The sequence below is a fragment of the Microtus pennsylvanicus genome, chromosome 12, assembly GCF_037038515.1.
Source record: "Microtus pennsylvanicus isolate mMicPen1 chromosome 12, mMicPen1.hap1, whole genome shotgun sequence".
NCBI lineage: Eukaryota > Metazoa > Chordata > Mammalia > Rodentia > Cricetidae > Microtus > Microtus pennsylvanicus.
The window spans coordinates 45,939,815-45,963,493 of NC_134590.1; the positions used below are offsets into that span (position 1 = coordinate 45,939,815).

Below are 23,679 nucleotides of genomic sequence, written 5' to 3' on the forward strand. Positions count from 1 at the left end.
ACATTTTGGTTCTGAATCTGCACCTTGCCAGCTTACCCCAATCATAGAAGTTAAGACATAGAATCATAGAATGTTTAATGCGGGTAAGACTTTTTTTTTTTATTTCAGTTGACATAAATCATAGTTGTCTTTCTTTTGACAAGATAGCCTAATTCTCTCTTTGATTTTCAAAGACAAGAGTCTCACTGTGTCACTGTGGCTGTTTGGGAACTCTCTCTGTAGATCATGCTGGCCTTGGATTTATAGAACTCTACCTGCCGCTACCTCCTGAATGGCAGGATTAAAGACATGTGCCCCCATACCCAGTCATATTTCCTTCTTAACTTGCAGGTTTTATTGGAGAGTAATGAACTTGAGAGCATAGTTTATCAGTATCTGAATCCCACTTTATAAGTGCTTCTTTTTGTTGCAATCGATGGAGGAATGGGTGTATTAGATGATTACATTATTTGCATTAGTTTTGAAAGTTTTTTTTAACCCATCCTGAAAAGTGGTTTAATTTTTCTTCCAGACCTGCCTCTTCATCCTGAGTGCCAGAATTTAAGGCATGAGCCACCACCTCCTGCAAAAAATTAACTTTTATTATTAATTGATAGTGCTTTTGGATATGATTGCTTATTTCCATCTTCTACCCTTTCTGTGAGAAATATGAACTCTTAAAGACATTTTTTTTTGATTTTTAAATCAAAGTGCAGTTTTAGAGGCATACTAAAATTTGATTTTAACATAAACTATGATAATGAGTATGGATGTAAGTTTCCTGTCTAACTGCCCTGGTAACTTGGTTCATATATAATATATGTAGAAGACTCACACATAAAGTGTGCTCATAGGGAGGTACAGCACTAGTGCTCTGTGATAGGCTCCTTTTATACAGTTTCTGATCTACTTGACTGTATGAGTTTACAGAAGAATTATTTCTTTATTTTAAAGAACATTCAAAGGCATCTGTCAGTGTGTGTATAGGGCCATCTAAGACAAGTAGATTTGTACACTCATTTTCAAGAAACATAATTAAAAAAATTAGAACAGTTTTTGCCAAGGGTGGTGGTACTGCCTGTAATCCCAGCACTTAGCAGAAATGGGGAGGGTCTAAAATATAGGGTGGCCAGTGCTACATAGTGGGATCCCGTCTCAAAAGGCCGCTGTCACCACCAGCAGCAAATCAGGGCAGTTTCTGAAGCATCTCATTCAGGTCAGAATCTGTCCCGCTGTGGTGGAGGAAGGGAAGAGGAAATAGGATGTTCCCTGTACCATGGTTTTAAGCAGATTACTCCAAAGGTTAATGACTTAAAATGATGACTATTTCTTCAGTTCTGTGTGTTAACTGAGCTCAGCAGCTCAGTGTTTTGGGTTTCTGGTGTAGTTGTCAGATGTCAGCTAAGAGTGTAGTTTTGTGGAAGGTTAGAGTCAGCACTCTACTAAAGATGACTTGGTTACATGACTGAGGGTTCAGCTTGTCTCTTCCCGTGAGGATTTTGAGAGGCAGTACACACTAGCAAACTCCTCAAGAAGTCTGATGAAGACTTTAGTGCTTCTTATGACCGTCTAGAACTTAGAGGCTCCAGACAGTAACTTCTGAGTCAGTACGGACACCCCACATACAGATTTAGACAGATTAGACTGTCTGTTGGTGTGGACCAACAGGAAAACAGAAATTGATATGGTGGTCCTTGGGGATTACTCCACAGTAGTCATTTATGAAGTGTGCGTGCAATAGTGGAAGACTGCCTCTGCTAGCTTTTGGTTATTTAGTTGTAAATATGTGTATTAATTACTTGAACACTGAATGTATTTGTACAGTTTTTGGTCCATTTTTTGCTTAGGTTCATCCATGGAATTGGGCGGTCTGGTGATATTTCTGCTGTGCAACCAAAAGCTGCAGGCTCTAGCCTCTTGAACAAAATTGCCAATTCTTTGGTGCTTAATGTCATCAAGCTGGCCGGTATGTATCATGTCAATCATAATGTGACTTGTGAGTAGACAGCACATTAGTTTCTTGTATTTATGTCTCTTCAAAGCAACATGAATTTGCATTTTTAAAAGTGCACACATGTAAGCCTGTTTCAGACAAGACAGAAAACAACCCCAGGGATGACTTTTAACCATGACTTTCATGAGAGCAAATAAGAAAGAGAAACACCAGGGTTACAGTCCATGTTATTTTATGAACCAAATTTATCATTTCTTCCAGAAGAATGTTGGCTTTTCATTGTTTTGTTTTGTTTATGAGATAATAAATTGCTTTATTTCTTATTTGTAGGTGTTCATTCTGTGGCCAGTTGCTTTGTAGTTCCTATGGCAACTGGTATGAGTTTAACCTTGTGTTTCTTAACATTGCGACACAAAAGACCTAAGGCCAAGTATATCATATGGCCGCGGATAGACCAGAAGTCCTGCTATAAATCCATGGTCACTGCAGGTAAAAGACATGCAGCATATCTAATGTTTTAAACATCCAGTGGGAAACTCAGATTTTTATATAGAGATAGGTAAATGAAAAATTAAATGTACTCCATATGCTTTAAAGAAATTTTAGTAAAGTATTCATAAAATTTAGCATGTATTTTGTTTTAGCAATTTGTAAGCTTATGTATACTTACATTTACCATTAAAGTTTGCATAATTATTTGTGGGGTCATCTTTAATGATATGCTAGTTAAGTGCAATACTTCAGTTAAAAATCTGAAGGACTCTTGGGCCATGAGATGGGTCAGTGATCTCCAGGTGACTGAAATTTATAGTTTTCTTTAGCAGTAAAACACAAAGTTTATGGGTATGATTTATTTTAGCATTTGAATTTTATCATCATTTATGTCTATCTCTGAAAAACGTAAACTCAAGTGAAATTGAAATGTTCGCAGAGAATGAGTAGGCTTCGTTCTTTTTTTTTTTTTTTAACAGAACTTAACTGGACTAGTAGTCTTTTTGGTTATCAACACCTGAGCAATTAACTTCTTTAGGCTTCTGGTTTACATGTGTTTTCCTTATATTGTAGACTCCATTCCTTTTCGTTTCACGGTGCTAAAGATCCAGTCTGGTTGCTGGTTGTTCTTCACACCCTTTTGACTTGTTTCTGATTGTCTTAGAGTTTCCTTTGCTGTGAAGAGACATCATGACCACAGAAACTTTTACAAAGGAAAACATTTAGTTGGGGTGGCTTACATTTCAGAGGTTTAGTCCATTGTCATGCTGCAGCATGGTGGCATGCAGACAGACATGGTGCTGAAAAGTAGCTGAGACGCCCAAGTAACAGGAAGTGGTCTGAGATACAGTGTGAGGCTTGAGCATAAATAAGACCTCAAAGCCCACCCACAGTGACACACTTCCTCCAACAAGGCCGTACCTACACCTCCTAATAGTGCCACTACTTATGAGCTTATGGGGGCCAATTACATTCAAACCATTATACTGAGCCATCTTTATTACTAGAGGAAAAGCTTGTCAGTGAAATAAATATTTAGAGTTCTTTTGTGCAATTGCCTTGCTTCTTAGAATTCTAGAATCATCTTGCATTTAATTGACACTAATGTTTAGATTTCTCGTTGACTTGGTTAGGTTTTGAACCAGTGGTGATTGAAAATGTTTTGGAAGGCGACGAGCTGCGTACTGACCTGAATGCCGTGGAGGCTAAAGTCCAGGAACTCGGGCCTGATCATATTCTGTGCATTCATTCTACTACATCCTGTTTTGCTCCAAGGGTGCCTGATAGGTAACTGACTTGTGAATATTGGTCTTTAGATGCTCTTTTGGATAAACTTTGTCCACTAATTCCCAAGCACGACGAGTTAACACTTGGTAGTGAGTAGTGAATGTACTGGCCTGAGAGAATAAGTCAATTTGGAGAACTTTGATGCTGAAGGAAAAACAGCTGATGTGAAGGTGGAGATCCCCGTATCCAAATCTTAGTACACCTTACTTGTCTGCTTTCTTGTTCTTGCTGCTTTAAGTCTCTCACTGTTGTTGTCCTCACTGCTTCAGCCTTTCCAAGTGAGTTGCTGGTTTAGTAGTTTTCCCCATCACTATTTCTTTGGCTTTGCAATTCATTTACTAAGTAGGAACGAACGTCACTATAAATAAAGTATTTTAGGATTATTTACATGTTTTTGATTGGGAGATTAAGCTAGATATGTAAAGTGGTTGATGATAATATAAATTAGAAAATTTAAAACCATGGGGGTGGCAGATGTTCATTTTTCTAAAGGATAGCCACAGTTTTTTTTTTTTTGAAAATGTCATAGGGCTTAAGTTTATTGACAGGAATTTCTGTTTTTTGCCAGAAGCTCTGGTTCTCATTTCAACATCTTTAACAGAAGTGCTAATAATTAATAAGAATTGTGTTGACTTTGGACTCTGGTTGCTAAGCTTTTGTGTTTGTGGACTCATGGTTTGGCAGTGATAGCCACATGTTAACTTTTTATTATTTTACAGGCAAATTTTGAAAGATCATATTGAAACCATACTCTTGAAAATTTGCCTTGGGTCATTTATGAGCCAATTATATTGCATATTCTGTAGTAGTTTATTAATGACCAATCATTTTAAATTTTTTTAAAGCTTTATTTATTCATACACAGTGTTCTGCATGTACGCCTGCAGGCCAGAAGAGGGCACCAGATCTCATTACAGATGGTTGTGAGCCACCATGTGGTTGCTGGGAATTGAACTCAGGACCTCCAGAAGGACAACCAGTGCTCTTAACCTCTGCGCCATCTCTCCAGGCCTCACTTTAAATTTCTAAGCAGCAAGCATGTGGATGTTTGTATTAGCTGAATTATTTTTCTCTGTGGAGTTTTGCTTCATTTTGAGTCATATTTTCAGTGTGTGGCACTGTATTGTTTTACACATATACCTGATAGAAAAGATTCCAGAGAATTTAGTAGTTGGCAAGTTGTCACTTGTTGCTTTTTGTTGTATGATGTAATGATTGCTTTTGATTAGTGAGGTTATGAAAATGGCAGTATAAAGTTAGTGTATTTGATCTTATGATTTTATAATCTTATTTTTAGTGGTATAGCATTTATTTTGTTTTATTGGTCAATTATCAAAAAGTATTGAGTCTGAAATCCATGTAAAAGAAATATTAAAAGAATGTCACTTTTGATAGCTATTAAAATTAGCTTCTGATTTAGAATACAGTGGAATCCACATGGAAAATCTGTTTCCTGCTTTTCTTTGCCTTTCATTTAATACCCCTTTTATGTCCTATTAACACATCTGATTAATGTAGATCATTTAAAAGCTACTTACAGGTTTGTCGTATTTTAGATAACTTTAATGTTATGCTACCTTATTTTCAAGAAAGTTATCCTTTCACTAGAGCACACATGAAAAACATGCCTTTTATCTTCTGAAGAATATATTTATGTGTGTGTAGTAGGAGGTGCAGGCAGGCCTGCTTTTCGTCCTGCCCAGCTCCTGCACGGCTAGCTTTACACCCGAAAATAATAACACGGAAACTGTATTCTTTTAAACACTGCCTGGCCCATTATATCAAGACTCTTACTGGCTAACTCTCACATCTTGATTAACCCATTTCTAATAATCTGTGTAGCATCACAAGGTAGTGGCTTCCCGGGAAAGATTCAGCATGTCTGACCTGGCGGCTGGCTCCATTGCTTCTGACCAGAGAGGAGAGGCATGGCGATTGCCTCACTTCCTCCCAGCATTCTGTTCTGTTTATTCCTCCTACCTAATTTTCTGTCCTATCAAAGGGCCAAGGCAGTTTCTTTATTAACCAATGAAATCAACACAAAACAGAAGACCCTTCCACATTAGTATTCCAATTCTATTTTGTTAGTAACAGAAGAAATCTTGGTATTGATTGTGAGACAGGTGTGTGTGTATTTGTGTGTATGCCCCAATGATTGATTTTAGGCATCTTCCTCTATTACTCTGCACTTTATTCTTTGAGACAGGGTCTCTCACTGAACCTGCAGCTCCCTGTTTCAGTTCCAGTGGCTAGCACTTGAGCCCCAGCAATCATCCTATCTCTGCCTGCCTGGTGCTGGGATTATAGGCACACACTGCCTTGCCTGACTTCTTAATGTGGGTTCTGGGGAATTGAACTCAGGTCCTCATGCTTGCAAGGCAAGCACTTTACTGACTGATTGATCCATGTCTCCATCCCTAAAGATTGTTTTATTCATGTCTTAGTGTTCTATTGCTGTGAAGAGACACCATGACCACAGCAACTCTTATAAAGGAAAACATTTAATTGGGGTCTGTCTTACAGTTTTAGAGGTTTAGTCCATTATCATCATGAAAGGGAGCATGGTGACATGCAGCTCTAGACCTGGTGCTGGAGCAGTAACTGAGAATTCTATATCCAGATTCGCAGGCAGCAAGAAGAGACACTGGCCTGGCTTGTGCTTCTGAAACCTCAGAGCCCATCCCCAGTGACACATCTCCAACAAGGCTACACCTCCTATTCCTTCTCAAGTAATGCTATTCCCTGATGACTAAGCATTCAAATTTATGAGTCTGTGGGCCCATTATCATCCAAACAACAGTTCATAATACTTAAAGGAAGCAAATTGAAAGTTTCTGGCAATGAACATGATCTTATTCCCATTTATAGTTTTAAAACATACTTGTTCACATCTAGGAAAAAAGATATCTCATGCATACCACTCCTTTATTTACTTACTTGAGGCAGGGTCTTGCTATGTATCTCTGGTCTGGAATTTACTGTATAGAATTAGCTGGCCTCAAGTTCACAGAGACCCATTCTCTTCTGCTTCCCTGTGCCACGTATTTTAAATACCTCCTTTTAGAAAGAAGCATAGAAATGCTTTGCTTCCAAATTCTCTTTGTGAAACCAAGCTTCTTTTTAGAAATCAATTTTGTTGCATTACAGTTATAGTTTTGAAGTGTACTGATGTCGTTTTATAGGTGACTTTAGTCATAAGTAGTATTGGGTTTTGAGAAGGAACCTCTGCTGCATTGTGGTTCATTACCATATTTAACATAAATTAGACTTTTAAATGTCTTTATGAGAGGTGTCAAATGAAAGAGTAAAAAAGGGTAGATTTTAAGCCAACAGTATTTTAAAGGATGTATCCAAGTTGTTAGACAATATCAGTGAGTTTTGGTACAGGAAGGTTGTAGTTCCCTCACCCCCCCCCCTTTTGTCTTTTTAAAATTAAGGTCTACTTGAAAGTGTATTTTTTTAAATTTTGTGAGATTTCTTAAGGCTTCCAGATATGCTTATTTATTTTCTCAGTACTAGCTTCAGTATTGTGAGTAGTCAAAGCAGTAAGAAGGGGAATCTCAGCCCTTTGTGAAGCATCATCTAATCTCTGTGCTTTGTAAGAAATTTGGAAATTATTGAAAAGTTCCCATTGTAAACTTTCGTTTTGTTTTGTTTTTCTTTGAGACAGGGTCTCACTATGTAGCCTGGCTGGCCTGGAACTTGCTGTGTAGACTAGGCTGACCTCACACTCACAGTGCCTCCGCGTATCAAGTCATAAGCTTTTCAAAATATGTTTTTCCTTCATTTATTAGTAACATTGAAAGGCTTTCTAAGGTTTTCTAAAGTGCTTGCTGTGTATTTCCAGGCTGATGAATTACAAGCAAAGATACTACAGAGGGAATTCAGTTTGTCATTCCCCTTCTCTCTTTCCCTACTATACTTTAACACTATTGATAAAAACTTTCCATAATTATTATAAAGCACAGTATGAGTATGTCTCTCTGTAAATGTTTATGTTTATAGATTAGAAGAACTGGCTGTGATTTGTGCTAATTATGACATTCCGCATGTAGTCAACAACGCTTATGGATTACAGTCTTCCAAGTGCATGCATCTCATTCAGCAGGTGATTTATTATATTAATATTATATACTATAGGATTATGACTTTTTTTTCTACAGTCTAATACAGTGAAAGTTATTTAACTTTCTCTACTTTGGGGAGCATTACCAGTACTCTCTTGGTAAAAGTCATTGTTCCTTGGTAGTCTAATGGTAATTGAATAGTAACTTTTAAAGATTTGTTTATGCATCTATTTTGTGTGTATACACGTGTCTGTATGTGTAAGCGTATGCATACCTATATGTCTCTGTGTGTGTGTGCTTGTTTGTGTAGTTGGGGACAAGAAGAGGGTGTTGAGTATCATTCTATTGTTCTCCTACTTCATCAAGGCGGAGTCGCTCTGAACATATAGGTTGAATTTTCTCAAGCAGGCCGGAAGTCAGCAAGCCCCAGTGGTCCTCCTGTCTTCACCCCTTTTGGAGCTAGAGTTTTAGGTGTGCGTGAAATGCCTGACCCGTTACATGGGTTCTGGGCTTCAAACTCTGATCCTCATGTTGCACAAGTGTTCTTCCTGGATGAGCATTCATTTCTCCTGCCCCTGGAAATAGCTTTGATGGTCCTGAATCAACACAGAAAGATTTCAGTAGCATTCTTAACTTTCTGAGATTTTTTTAAACCCTGGATGCTCATTTTTTTAATGTATTGAATTACATTATTGATGATTATATTTTATATAGAAGAAAAAGAAAACAGGAAGAGTAAGAGTGAACCTTGTAAACACATAAACATATTTTCAAATCTTAAAAAAAATACAAAACATTTAAAAATTTTCCAGGATCTAAAGACTCTTTTAGTAGCTGCTGCTCTATGACCTTTACTCATTCACTCTTACCTTTCCTTTGGTGTCTTTTCATCATTCCTTAACTTTTCAGCGTGGCCTCACAGGTCTAGGTGGACCGTGTTTGGTGCGAATGGAGCAGAAGAAAGGGATACAGTGTTCCGTGCTGGAACTGGTGAGAACACTTTACATGGGTGACTCACTTTTATTGAATTGCCCTTCCTTTCCTCTTCTTCTAGTACTTAAGAAAATTACTACATTTATTTGTGTGTGTATTCATGCTCACACATGTGTGCCGTAATATGCATAAGGAGGTCAGAGGACACTTGTTGGAGTCAGTTCTTTCCTCAACCATATGGTTCCAGAGCTAGAACCAGGGCTGTCAGGGTTGGTGGTGAGTACCTTTAACCACAGAGTCATCTCACTGCTCCTCCCCCCTTTGTATCTTTAACGCTTTCAAAGTTCAAAAGCATTAGCATCTCTAAAAGTTTATAAAAGGAAGGAGCAGGTGATCATAGCTATCTTTATTTTTAATCATAGCTATCTTATAAGTACTGCTAGTCATTTGTAATGAACATTTTTCTGTTTCCATGAATGTACTGTTTTCACATAGTTTTAGATACTGTGTATATTTAACAAAAGACTTTAAGCCTTGTTAATTGTATGTTTATGCTTTCCACATGCCTATATTTGTTTTCACACACATCATTTTAAAGATTTATTTATTTATATGTGGGAGAGAGATGGCCTGAGGAGGCCAGGAGAGGCATTGCATCCCTTGAAACTGAAACTGGAGTTTAAGGTGTTTGTGAGCTGCACAGGTGGGTGCTGGGGTCGGAGTTCTGCTCTTCCCACTAGAGCAGCTGTGCTCTAACTGCTGAGCTATCTCTACAGCCTGAGATAAGTGACTTACTCAGATGTTATTCCCTGATTGAGAATTGCTCAGGGTTCTGGGGCTCACAATACTTTTGAACACTTTGAAGTGGAGTGATAGTGGTATACTAATGGAGGGCCAAACTAAGGGGAGCAGTTGTGGAGCTGATGGGAAAGGTATCCTTGGGGCTGCTCTTCCTGGCACACCATTTTGTCGTGTGCGCGTGCATGTATGTGTGTGATGTTTCTCAAATGCAGATGCTGTCTCATAGGTATTACTTTCTAAAATGGACTTGTCTTTAAGTAGTAAATAAACATTTCTGCAGATTGCCCTACATGAGGAGAGGGCATAGCATAGTTAGTTTACAACATAAATATGTAAGTCTTGTTGAGTTCTGACTGCTATGTTGTGACATTCTAAGTAGAGTTAACTTTCACTCAAAACTGCCATAATGCAGACAGCTTACCAAAGACCTACCATGTGTGGTAGGCATCCGGTCAGGCTGTTAATGTTTTAAAACTAATCCTATTAAGTTAAGGTGTATTTTCACTGTTCCTGTTTATATATGAGGAAATATGCTCAGTGGTTTAAGCGTTTGACCTGAGTCTCACAGCTGCTGAGGAAGTTGTATAGCAGTCTGCCACCAGGGCCCCCAGTTTCCCTAAAACAGAACAAAGCCCCAAGAAAGCAGTATCACAGTAACCATGTAATTAGTAAAGAAAACTGTTATACCTGAAATGTCTTAGCACTTTTATAAGATGTCCCAGAATGACTTGGTTCTGAGCAGATAAGATTCTCTGTTAGGTATGTGTAATCTCAAGGAAGTACACTTCTGGTTCTATTTGCTGAAATGTCTAATCTGAGATGTTAGGACAGATTAATAGAGGGCACATAGTAGAGCTATAGAAATGTGTGTGGGATTGACTGTTTAGAATGGAAGGTGAAGTTCCAAAGTGTGGGAAGCAGCGACTTCACTTGTTAAGAATTGGTGCAAAGTAGGTGTTACCGCTACTTACCCACACACCTGATTGTTATTTCATTCAGTAGATTTTCTGACTTCCCATTAGTATGTGAGCTACCACAGAATGTGCTGGGGACACAGCGTTGCAGCCTATTTCCCAGCAGCCTCTGTCCTGCTAGGTTTTTCATTTTCTTCCTTAGTGGCCATTTCTGAGTGTTTTTTTGTGAAGGAGTGTGCAGTCTTTATGGTGAAAGGATGGGTGTAGCAGTCTGGAGTCTGCTTCCCCTTTCTCAGTCCGCCACTCCCAGGTCAGGCTCATGCTCCTCTCAGAAAGCCTAGACAGTATTTCTGGACACTCTCAACCTGGCACCACTTGCTGTGCTTTCTCTTCACTTATTCTGTTGTTTATGCTGTCCCCTCCTTCTGAGATGGGTTTCTTCTGTTCATAGTCTGCTAGGAAATAGAGTCCCGGCAAGAGTAAGGCTGAGACAGCCAGCAATGGTCTCTGACTGTCTGTTCCCCTCCGTGGCTTCTACTGCCTCTACCTGTTGCCTGAATCTGGTCTCTCAGATTAGACCAGCTATCTGCGATTTCCATTCTCCCTGAGATACAGAAATGGGGAAGAAGTGTGAAAACGAAGGTCAAATGTGGTTATAATATTAATAGGAATGTAGATTGTGAATACAGATTGAAAATCTGTGGCTGCAGATAAAGAAAAAAACTCTGTGAGTTGAAATTTAGATGGTATCTCCATTTTTAAGAGGAGGAAATTGCAGCACATTAGACAGAAGGTCATAGCTGTGTCAAATGGGACAGAACTTGGCTCCACATTTCTGTAGGTCTGTGTTCAGCTCTGTGCTGGGATATTAGACTTCCATTTGAAGTTCATTTGCCTTGGAATGAGACCATCTAAAATCACATGTTAAGGATCACAAGTTATGGAGAAACACTGATTTTGGAACTTCCAGGAATATACAGATGAAATTGCCATGGTTGATGATAAACATAAAATTTGGCTTTTCTCTTTTGTGATCAGAGCCGTCATGAAAGTAGAGCTTGTTTAAAGGCTGGGCTTGAGCTTTATGCCTGGTCTGTATGAAGCCCCTGGGGTTAATCTCCTGCACTGTAACACAAACAGACAAACCCAAAAGATAAAAAACGTTAGTAGATTTTCCCAAGTATGAGAGAGAGACATTTAATTTTCTAGCTGCTTGGTTGGCACTTTGGGCAGCTGTAGTTTATTAGATTCTGATGCTAGGTATTTAAAACTACTTAATCACCATAGACCTTATAAAAGTCATAGGTGTGGGGCATGGGAGAAATGCTTTGTCTCATACTCAGTTTTAAGGTAAAAAGCTGTTGCAGAGGAATTCCCTCTTGCACCCCACCGGCTTTATGCAGGCTGAGTTTAGTGATAAATCTGTGAAAGCCAATGCCCACTGCAGTGTGCTGGGTGTTGTGCGTATAATGAGCGCCACCCAAGCTGGAGTTCAGTCTGTAAACCCTGGACTTGCACTGCCACAGAGAAAATTTCATCCCTTCACCTGCCTTTAAACAAATGTCTATGCACTGTTTCTCATTTTTACTTTTTAATTAAGGTAAAATTAGCCTTTGTAAATGTGGGAATGAAATTAAATTGTATGTATCATTTTGTATGACATTTTTTTGTGGCCTTTGCTCGTTAATAGAAGTTGTTGTCTGTCCTAGTGACTGACATGTGACCCATATGTTGTTTGATTCTAGGGGGCTCGGGTTGGTAGAATCGATGCTTTCGTTCAGAGCTTGGACAAAAATTTTATGGTTCCAGTAGGTGGTGCTATAATTGCTGGCTTTAATGAATCCTTCATTCAGGAAATTAGCAAGATGTATCCAGGTAAATAGATAACTTGTTTTTTGGAAAAATTAACTAATAAACAAAAATATATGTGCATATAGTCCGCTGAGATGAGTTGATTTCTCGAGCCGCCCCATCAGTCCTCCTGCATATGCCCTGTTCCTCTGTTTTCAGGAAGAGCTTCAGCTTCTCCATCCTTAGACGTCCTCATCACCTTGTTGTCACTGGGCTGCAATGGCTACAAGAAACTGTTAAAGGAAAGAAAGGTGAGGTTTGCTCCTTGTTGAATGCCGGTGTTCTAGCCTGTATATCTCACTTATATAGGAGCCACTGTTGGTTTTTTTCCATCTCTTATTTGTCCTGTAGAAGCTAATCATCCCTTCTGTCCAGATATGCTGAGAAATAGTTCAGATGCATTATTTTACTATTAGTATTTGTTATTTAGAAACATCTGTATTGGGAATTATTTGTTCATTTATCACCTAAAGGTAGAGGGGCTCTCCTTTTTTGTTACTCATTTTTATTAAATAATTTTCTTTTGCATTTATTTGTGTGCTCACGTGCATGTGCCATGGCACATATGTGGGGGTCAGGGTCAGTCTGTGGGTACAGAGATTGAACTCAGGTCATCAGGAGCAGAAGGAGTCGCCTTGCCTTTTACCTGCTTTGCAGGCTTACCAGCCCTGACTGACTGGAGCTTGCCTTATGTAGACAAAGCAGGCCTCATACAGTGGGCAATCCTCCAGCCTCTGCTTCCTGAGTAGTGGGGCTACAGGCATCTGTCGCCACTTCTGGCATAGAGGCTCTTGAAAAAGTAATGGAAAGTTTTCTTTTGAGTGATTTGGAAGCCTGAAGGCTTGTTATGGTATGAAGGACTAGTCCTCGGTGGAAGAGCCAGTAGGAGTCAGCCACCTCCTTATTCTAAAATAATAAATCCCTCCATCATTGCTGAAATGCTGGACTTATGCTGGCCTTGAAAAGAAAAGTGATGAGCCTTGTGGTTCCAGCTACTGAGGAGGCTAAGAAGGAAGATCACTGGAGCCCAGGAATTTTTGGTCATCATAGTGAGAGCCAGTCTTTTAAAAGAAACTAACAGACGCTTCATTCGTAACAGTTCTCACCTTCCACTGTGAGTACCAGGGACTGAGCTCAGGTTGTCGAGCTTGCACAGCCGACTCAGCCATGCCACTGGTCCCCTGCTAGGTTCATTGTATCCATTCTTTGGTGTGCATCAAGTTCATTTGTAGGGATTGTCTCCATTTTGCATATGAAATTGTGATCTGGGAAGATGAGCTTGCAGAAAGATTGACTGGCCACTTTCAAGTCCCAGAACTGTTGGTGAAGACTGAGTCTGGGTGCTGCTCATGCCCCTGTGTCTGAACCACTGTCTTCTCATGTTTGCAGTTACTTCTACAGCACCGAGGGAGTGATCGATCCTTCTTCCTAGGCATTTGAGCCATAAAGATGATGATTGATCTTGTGACCCTCCCATTCTATCTAGAGGAGGTATTTAAACCCCAGAGGCTCTCAAATGCACTAATTGATTTTATTTAAAATTCTTTGTATAGAATTACTTAGAACAAAGCCTGTCTAATGGAGTAATTTCCAGAATACTAAAATACTGATCTGAGAACTCTGACACTGCATGAAAAAATAATTGTTCTTTAATGTCTCCACATAGTAGGTCTTCCTGCAGAAAATGTGTATGTCCTCCATAAGTACAACTGCGTAAATGTAGCATAAATATTGTTTTTTTTATATTGGATTTGGTGCAGAAATGTAGCTTTTTTTGTCTAAATGGACTCTCTCTGCTGTGAACATTTCATCATGGTAGTTTATTGGCTCAGCTGTGGAGAAGCCGAGGCAAAGCTATTTTGCGCCAGCCCGAGCTATTTATAAACCATCACTGAGAGCGCCTTTTTATGTTACTGCTGCTCTGTGAACTAAAAGAGGGGTGTTAAAGGAAAACTTGGGATTTCTTTTTATTCTGTGCCCTTATTCCCCACAATGGTATTTTTAGAGGTTATTTCTTCCAGCTATATCTCTTCAGGAAAGGCTTTACCTTTGTCACATTGAGCAGACAGGAGCTCAGCTGGAAGCCATTCCTTTCCTCAAGCTTTCCTTTTTGAAGGGTGAAAGGATCAGAGAGTGGAACTTTGTGTGTGAATTGAGCCTCTTTGCCCTTAGCCCCTTCCTGATCAGTGCATCTACTTCATAGAGGGAGGAATGACCAGGAGTTTAACGAAGAGGCCTCGAAGAAAAGAGGTTAAAATACAAGCGACTGTTTCTTTGAGTTTTCTTATGCAAAAAGACAGATCAGCCTTAGAAGTTTGTCCACTTCTGCCTTGCTTCCAAAGAAGCCCATTATCTGCCCAGCTCTCCTTATAGAAAAATACTTTGCTGACCAGGGTGGCAGACCGTCATTTATTGTTGCAAGTATCTGCTGAATTGGGCAAGTTCAGAAGAGGGGTGTAGTAGAATGGCTGTTCTGGGGCTAGAACTTGTGAGCTGACGCTTAGAGGATAAACCATGTTCTAGAACACTAGATTGTAACAGCAGTGGCTTAACCAGAGCTAAATTTGGAAGAAGGAGTTTGTTTGTGCCCTGAAAGTGGAATTCTTGAATCTCTTGTCAATGTCTGATTTGGGGCCTGGCAGTGTTTTTGCCACTGAGGCAAGCGTTGTTGAACATGTGTCTGTCCTTGGTGGCAGCCACAGTGGAAAGCACAATATTTAGCATCAACTCTTTCAGCTGTGGATCTCTGTGTGTGGGTGTGCATGCTGTTGTCCCTCTGTCCACGCATGGCTCCTCACCTTCTGAGACAGGCGTGGAACACCATTTTCTGCTACCCCATCACGTGATGTAGCGTGTTGCACAGACATTTTCTTGGGAGTTTGATGAACTATGCACATCTGGATTCTAGTGAGGGATAGTCTGGATGTTGGGTTTCAGCCTGCGGTTCAAAGCCCTTACAAAAGATAATGTGTAATATAATTCAGTTCCTTTTTCATGAAAAGTATAAGGTTTTGTGTTTATATTCTAGAAACATAGCTGACATTAGCATTCAGGTATACAGTTCCGTTTATCTGTAGTGAGAGTCTTTTAAAATTAAGTTAAATACAGCGCAAGGGACATAGAAAATCAATATTATTTCATTTCTTGAAAGTAAGATCTTTCTATACACATTTGCTTGTGCTGCTTATAAATCTCTCCTGTTACAGAAGTATTTTATAATAAATGTCAGTTATAGATTTAACGGTAGCAGAAAATAGTACAAGCTCTGTAGCACCTTCATGCATCAGGTAAAACTGCTTAGCTCAGTGTTAGTGTAGGATCGCCATATGATATCCTGAAAGATATTTTAAAGTGTGGTGATATTAATAGGACATTAGGACCCTGCTCTGTGGCCTGTGTGCAGTTCAGTCTGCTGCAGTTGAGGTTGGCTGACCTCCTACAGCCTCTGCATGCAGTAAAGACTGTAAATATTTGTTGTTGAGCATGAGCTTCATTCGAAGATAGGTTTTGAAAATTGAGTTAAACACTAATGATATATGGGACTTAGTTACCTTATGATTATCTTTATAGTAAAGATTTCTCTCCTTATGTTAGTTACAGTAAAAGCTGATTTCTGGCTAGGGGTGGAGACATGTACCTGTAATCCCAGCACTCGGAAGGGTAAGGTAGTCTAGGCTTCATGGCGAGACCAGATCTCAACAGATAACTCTGAACCTCTGACTAGCCGGTGATTGATAGAACTGATTGAAAGTACTTTATTAGTGGATTAGAAATGAACATGCACAAATTCAGTTTTCTATCAGTGTTTTATGTGCATGGTTACATTTGCAGGTACCCTCTAGGTAACTTCAGGAAAAGTTAGCTCAGGTACAAATTAAGTTCTTGTTAGGGTCCACTCTACGGATGTGACAGCCACACTAGATTGGAGATTATTTTAAACTGGGCTTCTGCACTGAAGTACATAAACCAAAACTTTGTTTCTTTAACAGTAAATCAAAGACGAAGGTAGCCTTGTTGCTAGGGGGACATAGGGATACATAAAGGGCAATTCTTGGCAGCTATTGAGTGTTAGACATACTGATAAAAGTTAGGATTTTATGGATAAAGAGACATTATCATCTCTTATCTATGTGGAAATAAGGGACTGTTTTTTTTTAATGCAGAGCATTTAAAATTAGCAACTTTGTACTTTGTAGTAGATGAAAAGACACACCCAGAACCCATGAATTCTACTTTTAGGGACTGATGCCGCGGTAAGAGATTGTGAATTCTTCTAGTTGCCATACAGTTCTTGGTATTTTTACTTCCATTTAATTCTTACGTGTGCTACGTTTTGAAGGAGTATTAGAATATTGATTTGAGGATAATCCAGTAAAATATACAAAATGTCCAAGAAAAGATACCTTTTTCACATAACTTTGTCCCATTTGTGAAAATGACCACAGTTGTCTTTAATGTTTCTCAGATTATGTTTAATTATAGTTTAATGAAGTTATAAATTATACAGGAAAAAATAAGTAAGCAGAAACATTTTTTTTTCCATAAACTTTTTGGCTACTTGTATAAAGTAGAATACTGATCTTTCAATATGAGGTAGATTTATGGGAGTTTTATGTGATAATTGTTGCTGTCGTTATCAAGTGTAGCTTGCACAAAGGGATGTATTTGGAAATACAGGCAAACATTGAATGTTAATAAATGTGCTCAGAAAAAAATAATTCATTAAAAAATATTAGTTACTAAATGAATTACTGCTGAACATAACTCTGAAAATGTAGGTGCTGTTGAAAGTAAAGTAATGAATAGAAAGACCTGAAAATAAGGACTGAAGAGATTCTCTTCCAGAGGACCTGGGTTCGATTCCCAGTACCCACATGGCATCTCACAACCCTCTGAAACTTCAGTTTCAGGGGCTTTTAACAGCCTCCTCTGGCCTCCACAGGCACCGGGCACACAGGTATACATGCAGACAAAACACCCATATTTTAAAAAATAATGGGAAATGATGTATATTTTCAATAGCTCATGATTATGATAATATATAAAATATATTTATAAATATAAAATAAATATATGTATAAATATATAATATATTTTATATACATTTTATTATATACTTATGACAAGAGGATGTCTTACCACATCTATCAGATACCAATAGCAATTTTTTTATAAAAAGAACTAATTTAGTGATCTAATATTTTATGATTCTGACATGTTAAGAAATGTTCTTATAAATTTAAGAATGGTGATTCGTATAACATTTTAGGTGAGAACATATTGTCAGCAAGGTAAGGCCTTTGTACCTGTAAGGAACTGGTAATTCATAAAACTGGACAGCATTCTCCCTCCTCTCTTAGTTTTTATCTGTTACCAGATAGAGTTGCTCATCTGTGGACTTTAGACCCGAAAAGCTGCTGAGAGAGCTACCTTAGGGAGAAAGCAGAAGCAGCTTTTGTGGCCTTTGAACTCAAGAAGTGTCATTTCCGCTGTTAGCCTTGGAGTCTCTTTAGAATTTATGTCTAACTGTGGATGGAGGTCAGTAAAGTAGACTCATCCAACTGCAGATGGATTTGGGTAGGTTTTCATTTTTGCACCTTTTCAAAAGCAGAAGCAGAAGAAAATAACTTTTCAGTTTAAATAGCTGCTGACTCAGCTATACTGCTTTGTCTGTGTGGGTGACATTTTAGACTTAGAAACATTTATTACACTTTTTGCTATGGGCAAAATAGAGTAAGTTTTAGTTTTGGTTATTGTAGTCCTTGAGATAAGAGAATTGTTCATTTTAGCTATGTGTACCTTGAACAGAATAGATTTGTGGCTGGGGATATAGCAAAGAGGTAGAGCACTTACTTAGCACACACAAGATCTCTAGTTTGACCTGGGGACACACACATGCATGCAAACACACAGGCAGTACACTTTTTAAACTTCCACTTACTATGTAACTTGCGTAGTAAATGGATCCATGTTAGCATTGGAGAGATTTTCTTAGTAGTAACAGGAGGAAGTCATCTGAGAAGAATAGGAATTAATGGTGTGGAAAGACTCTGTAGAACAGTGCAGAGGGATGAAGAGTTGTGCTGGTAGCGTGTGCAGAAATAGATGGCTGTTTGGGTAGAGTGCTTGCTCTTGCCAGATGTGTCGTATATACTTAACCCAGCTACTTAGAAAGCTGAGACTGGAGGATCAGAAGTTTACCTCTAGCCTGGGCAACACTGCAATATGCTGGTCTTCCCATTAAAAGAATTCTGAAGTATCAACTCTGAAAGTTCTGCAGAGATGTGATATATTATAGCCCAAGACCAGCAGTGGGCTGGGCTGTCTTTCCTCCAGTCTGCTGTTTGCAGTGGTTCTGAATCTCACTGTATTGTGGCATAGGAGAGACATGGGAGATGGTAGATAGCATACATTTCATACCAGTCAGGTTTTGTATTAAGGTTGAGTTGTATTTATTTGTGGTATTTTTATTTCAGGAAATGTTTGTCTATTTGTCCACCCAACTGAAGAAGTTGGCTGAGGCCTACAATGAAAGACTGCTACAGACACCTCACAACCCTATATCTTTAGGTAATTTTCTTCCTTAATAAAAGAAAGTATGTCTGAAATATCTTAGGAGGAAGTTGTCATTTATAGAAATAATGAACTTGTTTTGATTATGCTGATATTTCTAAATCCATCCCAATATTAAGTGATAACTTAAAATGTACTTAGCCTTTAGAAATGCTTTAATTTCTCTAAGGTAAAGCCTGTTTAGTGAAGGAATCAGAGTTAATAGTAAATATAACGAATATACAGATAGTAATTTGGGGCTTGCCTCTTATAATGAAAATCTGTTCAGTTAACAAAGCTCCAGCATCCAGCATAGCATTATCAGTGCCTTTGCTTCTTTTCCTCAGCCTCTGCTGTCATCAATTGATCTGCTGATATAAGAACTAATGTTTCTGTTATGCAGTTCAGGGACTATTGAAGAGACTAGTGAGCTAGAGGGGTTTCCAGTGGCTAAGATGCTGCTCTTCCAGAGGATTTGAGTTCGGTTTCCAGCTCTGTCAAGGTCAGCTCACAACTGCCTTTAACTCCAGCTCTAGGGAATCTAACATCCTCTTGTACATGCCCCAAAACAAACACATAAATAAAAAGCATTTTTAAAAAGTCAATAATTGACTTTTACATACCTAAGTATTTAAAAGCTTCATAATTAGTTTGTGAATATGTTTTATATTTCTCATCCAGTTCAGAAAAGCGAATCAAGTATAACTGTGAAGCCATTTTGGAATGTGCATTCATAGAGAACCATATGGGTACCAACACCTAGTAACAAAGCCCCTAATCTTTTGTCCACATAGCAGGTGGTGTTGGGAATATCAGTTCTGCCATGTTTTATTTGCCAGTCCCTTTTCCCTATCTCTAAGATAGAGATAATAAATAATCTATCATGCAAGATTGCTTAGGAATGGTTGAGACCATTGTTTTAGGATTTCTATTGCTGCAATAAAAATACCATGGCCATAAAGGAAGTTGGGGAGAAAAGGATTTATTTGGCTTACACTTCTGCATTGCTGTTCATCACTAAAGGAAGTCAGGACAGGAACTCAAACAGGGTAAGATCCTGGAGGCAAGAACTGATGCAGAGACCATGGAGAGGAGCTGCTTTTTGGTTGCTCAGCCCACTTTATAGAACCCAGGACCACCTGCTATGGGATGGCACCACCCACCATGGGCTGGACCCTCCTCCATTGATTCCTAAATGAGAAATGCTTTACACCTGGATCTCATGGAGACATTTCCTCAAGTAAGGCTCCTTCCTCTTTGATGACTCTAGCTTGTGTCAAGTTGGCACATAAAACCAGCCAATACAACAAGGTTTGTAAAGTGTCTAGCTTGGCAAGCCAGTCTTCAATAAGTAATGATCATGGCAGTGGTGGGAGCCAAGGACGCAGTTTACCATGAGGTCTCAGAATGACACTTGTATGTTTGTGTATGTAGGAGTTAGTCCTACTGAGATAATATGCATACATATTGCTTAAGTCCTTCCAACTTGGTTGGATTCAGTTAGCAGCTCCATTGATCATGGTAATACGGAAATTTTGTCCATGGTTTGTGAACTTGTTTGCTTAAATTGTGCTTGTCTGATATGGAAACAATCCTTGCTATAATTTATCAAGTGTAGAAAGTGCTCTTATGCTATGGAACGATGAATGAAAGTAGTTTCTTTATCATTATTTGTCTTGGGTGGTTTTTGTAATCCAAAAGCTTGTTGAATTGTCCTTGTTTTTGTTCTCTCCTAGCTATGACACTCAGGACAGTAGATGAACAGCATGACAAAGCTGTCACCCAGCTTGGTTCAATGCTTTTTACCAGACAAGTTTCTGGAGCCAGGTGAGTAGCTTTAAGAGATGAGTTTATTTGCTTTTGTTGTCACCTCTAGGCATGATATGTGTCTGCCCCTCAGCCAGCAGGGACTTGTGTAGCTTTTTTGACCTGTTTTGGTTTCATCCTATGGTTTTACTAATGGATTTTCAAGGCTTTTGTAATCTTAGTAACTTCAAAGCTCCACTTTCTGCATTTTAAGAACTTGAATGTTCAGATGGAAGGAACAGTTTATATGCATACCAACAAGTGAAAGCCTGGTGATACAAGTGCTGTCTGAGGCAAAGGTGCTGCCATTTTGACCTTGGTACCTCCTGGGTTTGGTGCTTGGCTTTCTACTGATTCCAGTTTCTTGACTTTTCCTTCTTCAACTCTTCTTGTCCTTTTCTGTCCTGCATGGTGATTTGGTGAGATAAATATTCTTTTGTCTGACTCCTTAACCCCACCTTACACCACATAAGGGTTTCAGGTTCTATGCAATAAAAGTATGTTGACTTTTCTTTCAAAAGAAAAGTAAGTTTAATCAAGGACTTCTCTTCAGTAGTCCTTCACTGTATACTGAGCCATGCCTGAGGCTTCACTGTGGCCAAAGAACAATTAGGTAATAAACCTGTGAGACTGTTAACACCCACCTCTAGACTCTGGTCAAACTACAGGAAGACAGGAGTCTTGTTTGTTTTACTACCTCTCTGGATGAGGAGTTGTTACAATTGCTGCTGCTGCTCCTGCAACTCTAGGGATTGAACCTAGGGCCCAGGGCATGCATGGTAAGCACCTGACTACAGATACATCTCCAGCTCTCTTTCTATTTTCAGACAGGTTCTCACTAAGCTGTCCAGGTTCAACTTGAACTTACTATTTGGCCCAGTTAGGCCTAGACCTTGCAAGACTCCTGTCTTGCAAGGCCCAGCTTCTATGTAGATTTTTGTCTAATTCTTTCTTAGCTGTACTGTCACATTATAATAGTAGACTAGAAAGAAGTCAGTTTCAAGTGGGAAAGTTGCTAAGGAAATAACTGTTTTCTAACTTTTCTAGTTATATTTCTGTTGCTGTGATTAAAACACTCTAACCAAAAGCACATTGGGAAGGAGGGTGTTTCTTTAGCTTGTACTCCAGGTCATAGTCCATCATTGAGGGGAGTCAGGGTGGCATCTCAAGCAGGAGCTGCAGTAGAAACCGTTGAGGAAAGATGCTTTCTGACTTGTTCATTAACTTGTTCATTCAGCTAGCTTTCTTAAATAGCCCAGACCCCCTGCCTAGGGATAATATTGCCCTCAGTGAGCTGGGCCCACCTACATTAACTAGCAGTCATATTAATATCCCATTGAGAAGCCCAGAGGCCAATCTGGTCTGAGGTTCCCTCTTCTAATTGACTTTAGGTTGTGTTAGGTTGACAATAAAAACTAAAAGAGTTATGCTTTTCCTCACCAAGTACTATCTTGGAAGCATACTTGTACATGGGCGTGAAAATCAGGTATTTTACATTAGAGAAAAGTGATGGATCTTGCTCTAAGTGCTTTGCATCGCATCTCTATGAAAGCATTTTACTCTGACTAGCAGTCTTAGTCAGTTTCTATTGCTGTGAAGAGACACTATGACTGTGACAATTCTTAGAAAGGAAAGCATTTAATTTGGACTTGCCTACAGTTTCAGAGGTTTAGTCTATTTTCATCATGGCAGAGAGCATGGTGACAGGCAGGCAGAAGTGGCCAAAATTCTACATCTGATCTGTAGGCAACAGAAAGGGAGAGAGAGAGCCACTGAGTCTGGCTTGGGCTTCTGAAGCCTCGAAACTCCATCCCTAGTGACATACTTCCTCCTACAAACCATGCCTACTCCAACAAGACAACACTTCCTGATCCTTCTAAGTATTGTCACTCTGATGACAGGCATTCAAATATATGAGCCTATGGAGACCATTCTTATTCACATCTCCACACTTGCAGAGAATAAAATGCCTGTGTTAAAGGACTTGGTTTTTATTTGTACTTTGATTAGATCTTTGTGGAGCTGGAGTCATAGGCATGTTATGAACTAGCTGATGTGGGTGGTGCTAACGGAATTTGGATCCTCTGGGTCTTCTGCAAGAAGAATGTGAGCTCTTAACCACTGAGCCATCCCTCTGGCTCCATTGTTTTCTTTTGTTTTGAGCTAGTAGTGTCTAGCTATGTACTCTGATGAACCTCTGGATCCTCCTGTCCCTTCCAGTGTTAACCACAGCTGGAGTGACAGCTTGTTCAAAGAAAACACAAATGTAGGTCAGTTCAGCTTTTTGTTTATTTGGGTTTTTCTTTGTTTGTTTCTTTGTTGTTTTGTTTTGTTTTGTTTTGTTTTTTTCGACAGATTTTCTCTGTGTAACAGGCCTAGACCCAGCTGTCCTGGAACTTGTTTAAGTTGCCTTGTAGACCAGGTTGGCCTCGAACTCACAGAGAACAGCCTGCCTCTGCCTTTTGAGTGCTGGGATTAAAAGCATGTGTCACCAGGCCTGGCTGGTCAGTTTAGCCTTTTACTTGTGAAACTGTCTATATGCTGCATAGTTTTGATGCTTTTAAAATGGTTTTGTAAGAGGCCACTATTTGTCTCTATGAATGGGTTGATCTTAATTGCTCGCTTGCTTGCTTTTGTTGTTTTTTTTTTTTTTTTTGGATTTTCGAGACAAGGTTTCTGCAAAATAGCATTGACTGTACTGAACTCACTCTGTAGACTAGGTTGGCCTCCAACTCACAGAGATCCCCTTGCCTGTGCCTCCTGAGTACTGGCTTAAAGGTAAGTGCTGCCACTTCCCGGGCTATAATTGGTTTCTTACACAGTAAAAGATTAGAAATCTGCCTATGTCTAAGAATGCTGTGGAAGTCAACCTTAAAGGTGGTTTTTGCTGTCTGGTGACCTCCACCCACTGAAACAGTTACATAGGTCTTAGAGCTCACTGTGAGCAACCATGCGGAGTGCATGATTAGAATTCTCTTTTGTTGATGGTGAGGTAACAGTAAACCAAAGCAGTTTGGCTTACACAGTTGAAGTCAGAGTCTAG

At 39.3% G+C, this 23,679-nt stretch overlaps 1 protein-coding gene across 1 annotated transcript in view; it reads left to right on the top strand.

Moving 5' to 3' along the window:
- Sepsecs (Sep (O-phosphoserine) tRNA:Sec (selenocysteine) tRNA synthase) overlaps positions 1-23,679 on the top strand; it is a 29,923-nt gene that overhangs the window by 1,616 nt on the left and 4,628 nt on the right. The window contains exons 3-10 of the mRNA XM_075943547.1: positions 1,827-1,945; positions 2,264-2,422; positions 3,559-3,712; positions 7,718-7,820; positions 12,173-12,302; positions 12,438-12,529; positions 18,755-18,848; positions 20,567-20,657. Of these exons, the coding sequence (XP_075799662.1) occupies positions 1,827-1,945; positions 2,264-2,422; positions 3,559-3,712; positions 7,718-7,820; positions 12,173-12,302; positions 12,438-12,529; positions 18,755-18,848; positions 20,567-20,657 (942 nt within the window). The remainder of the gene's footprint in view (positions 1-1,826; positions 1,946-2,263; positions 2,423-3,558; positions 3,713-7,717; positions 7,821-12,172; positions 12,303-12,437; positions 12,530-18,754; positions 18,849-20,566; positions 20,658-23,679) is intronic.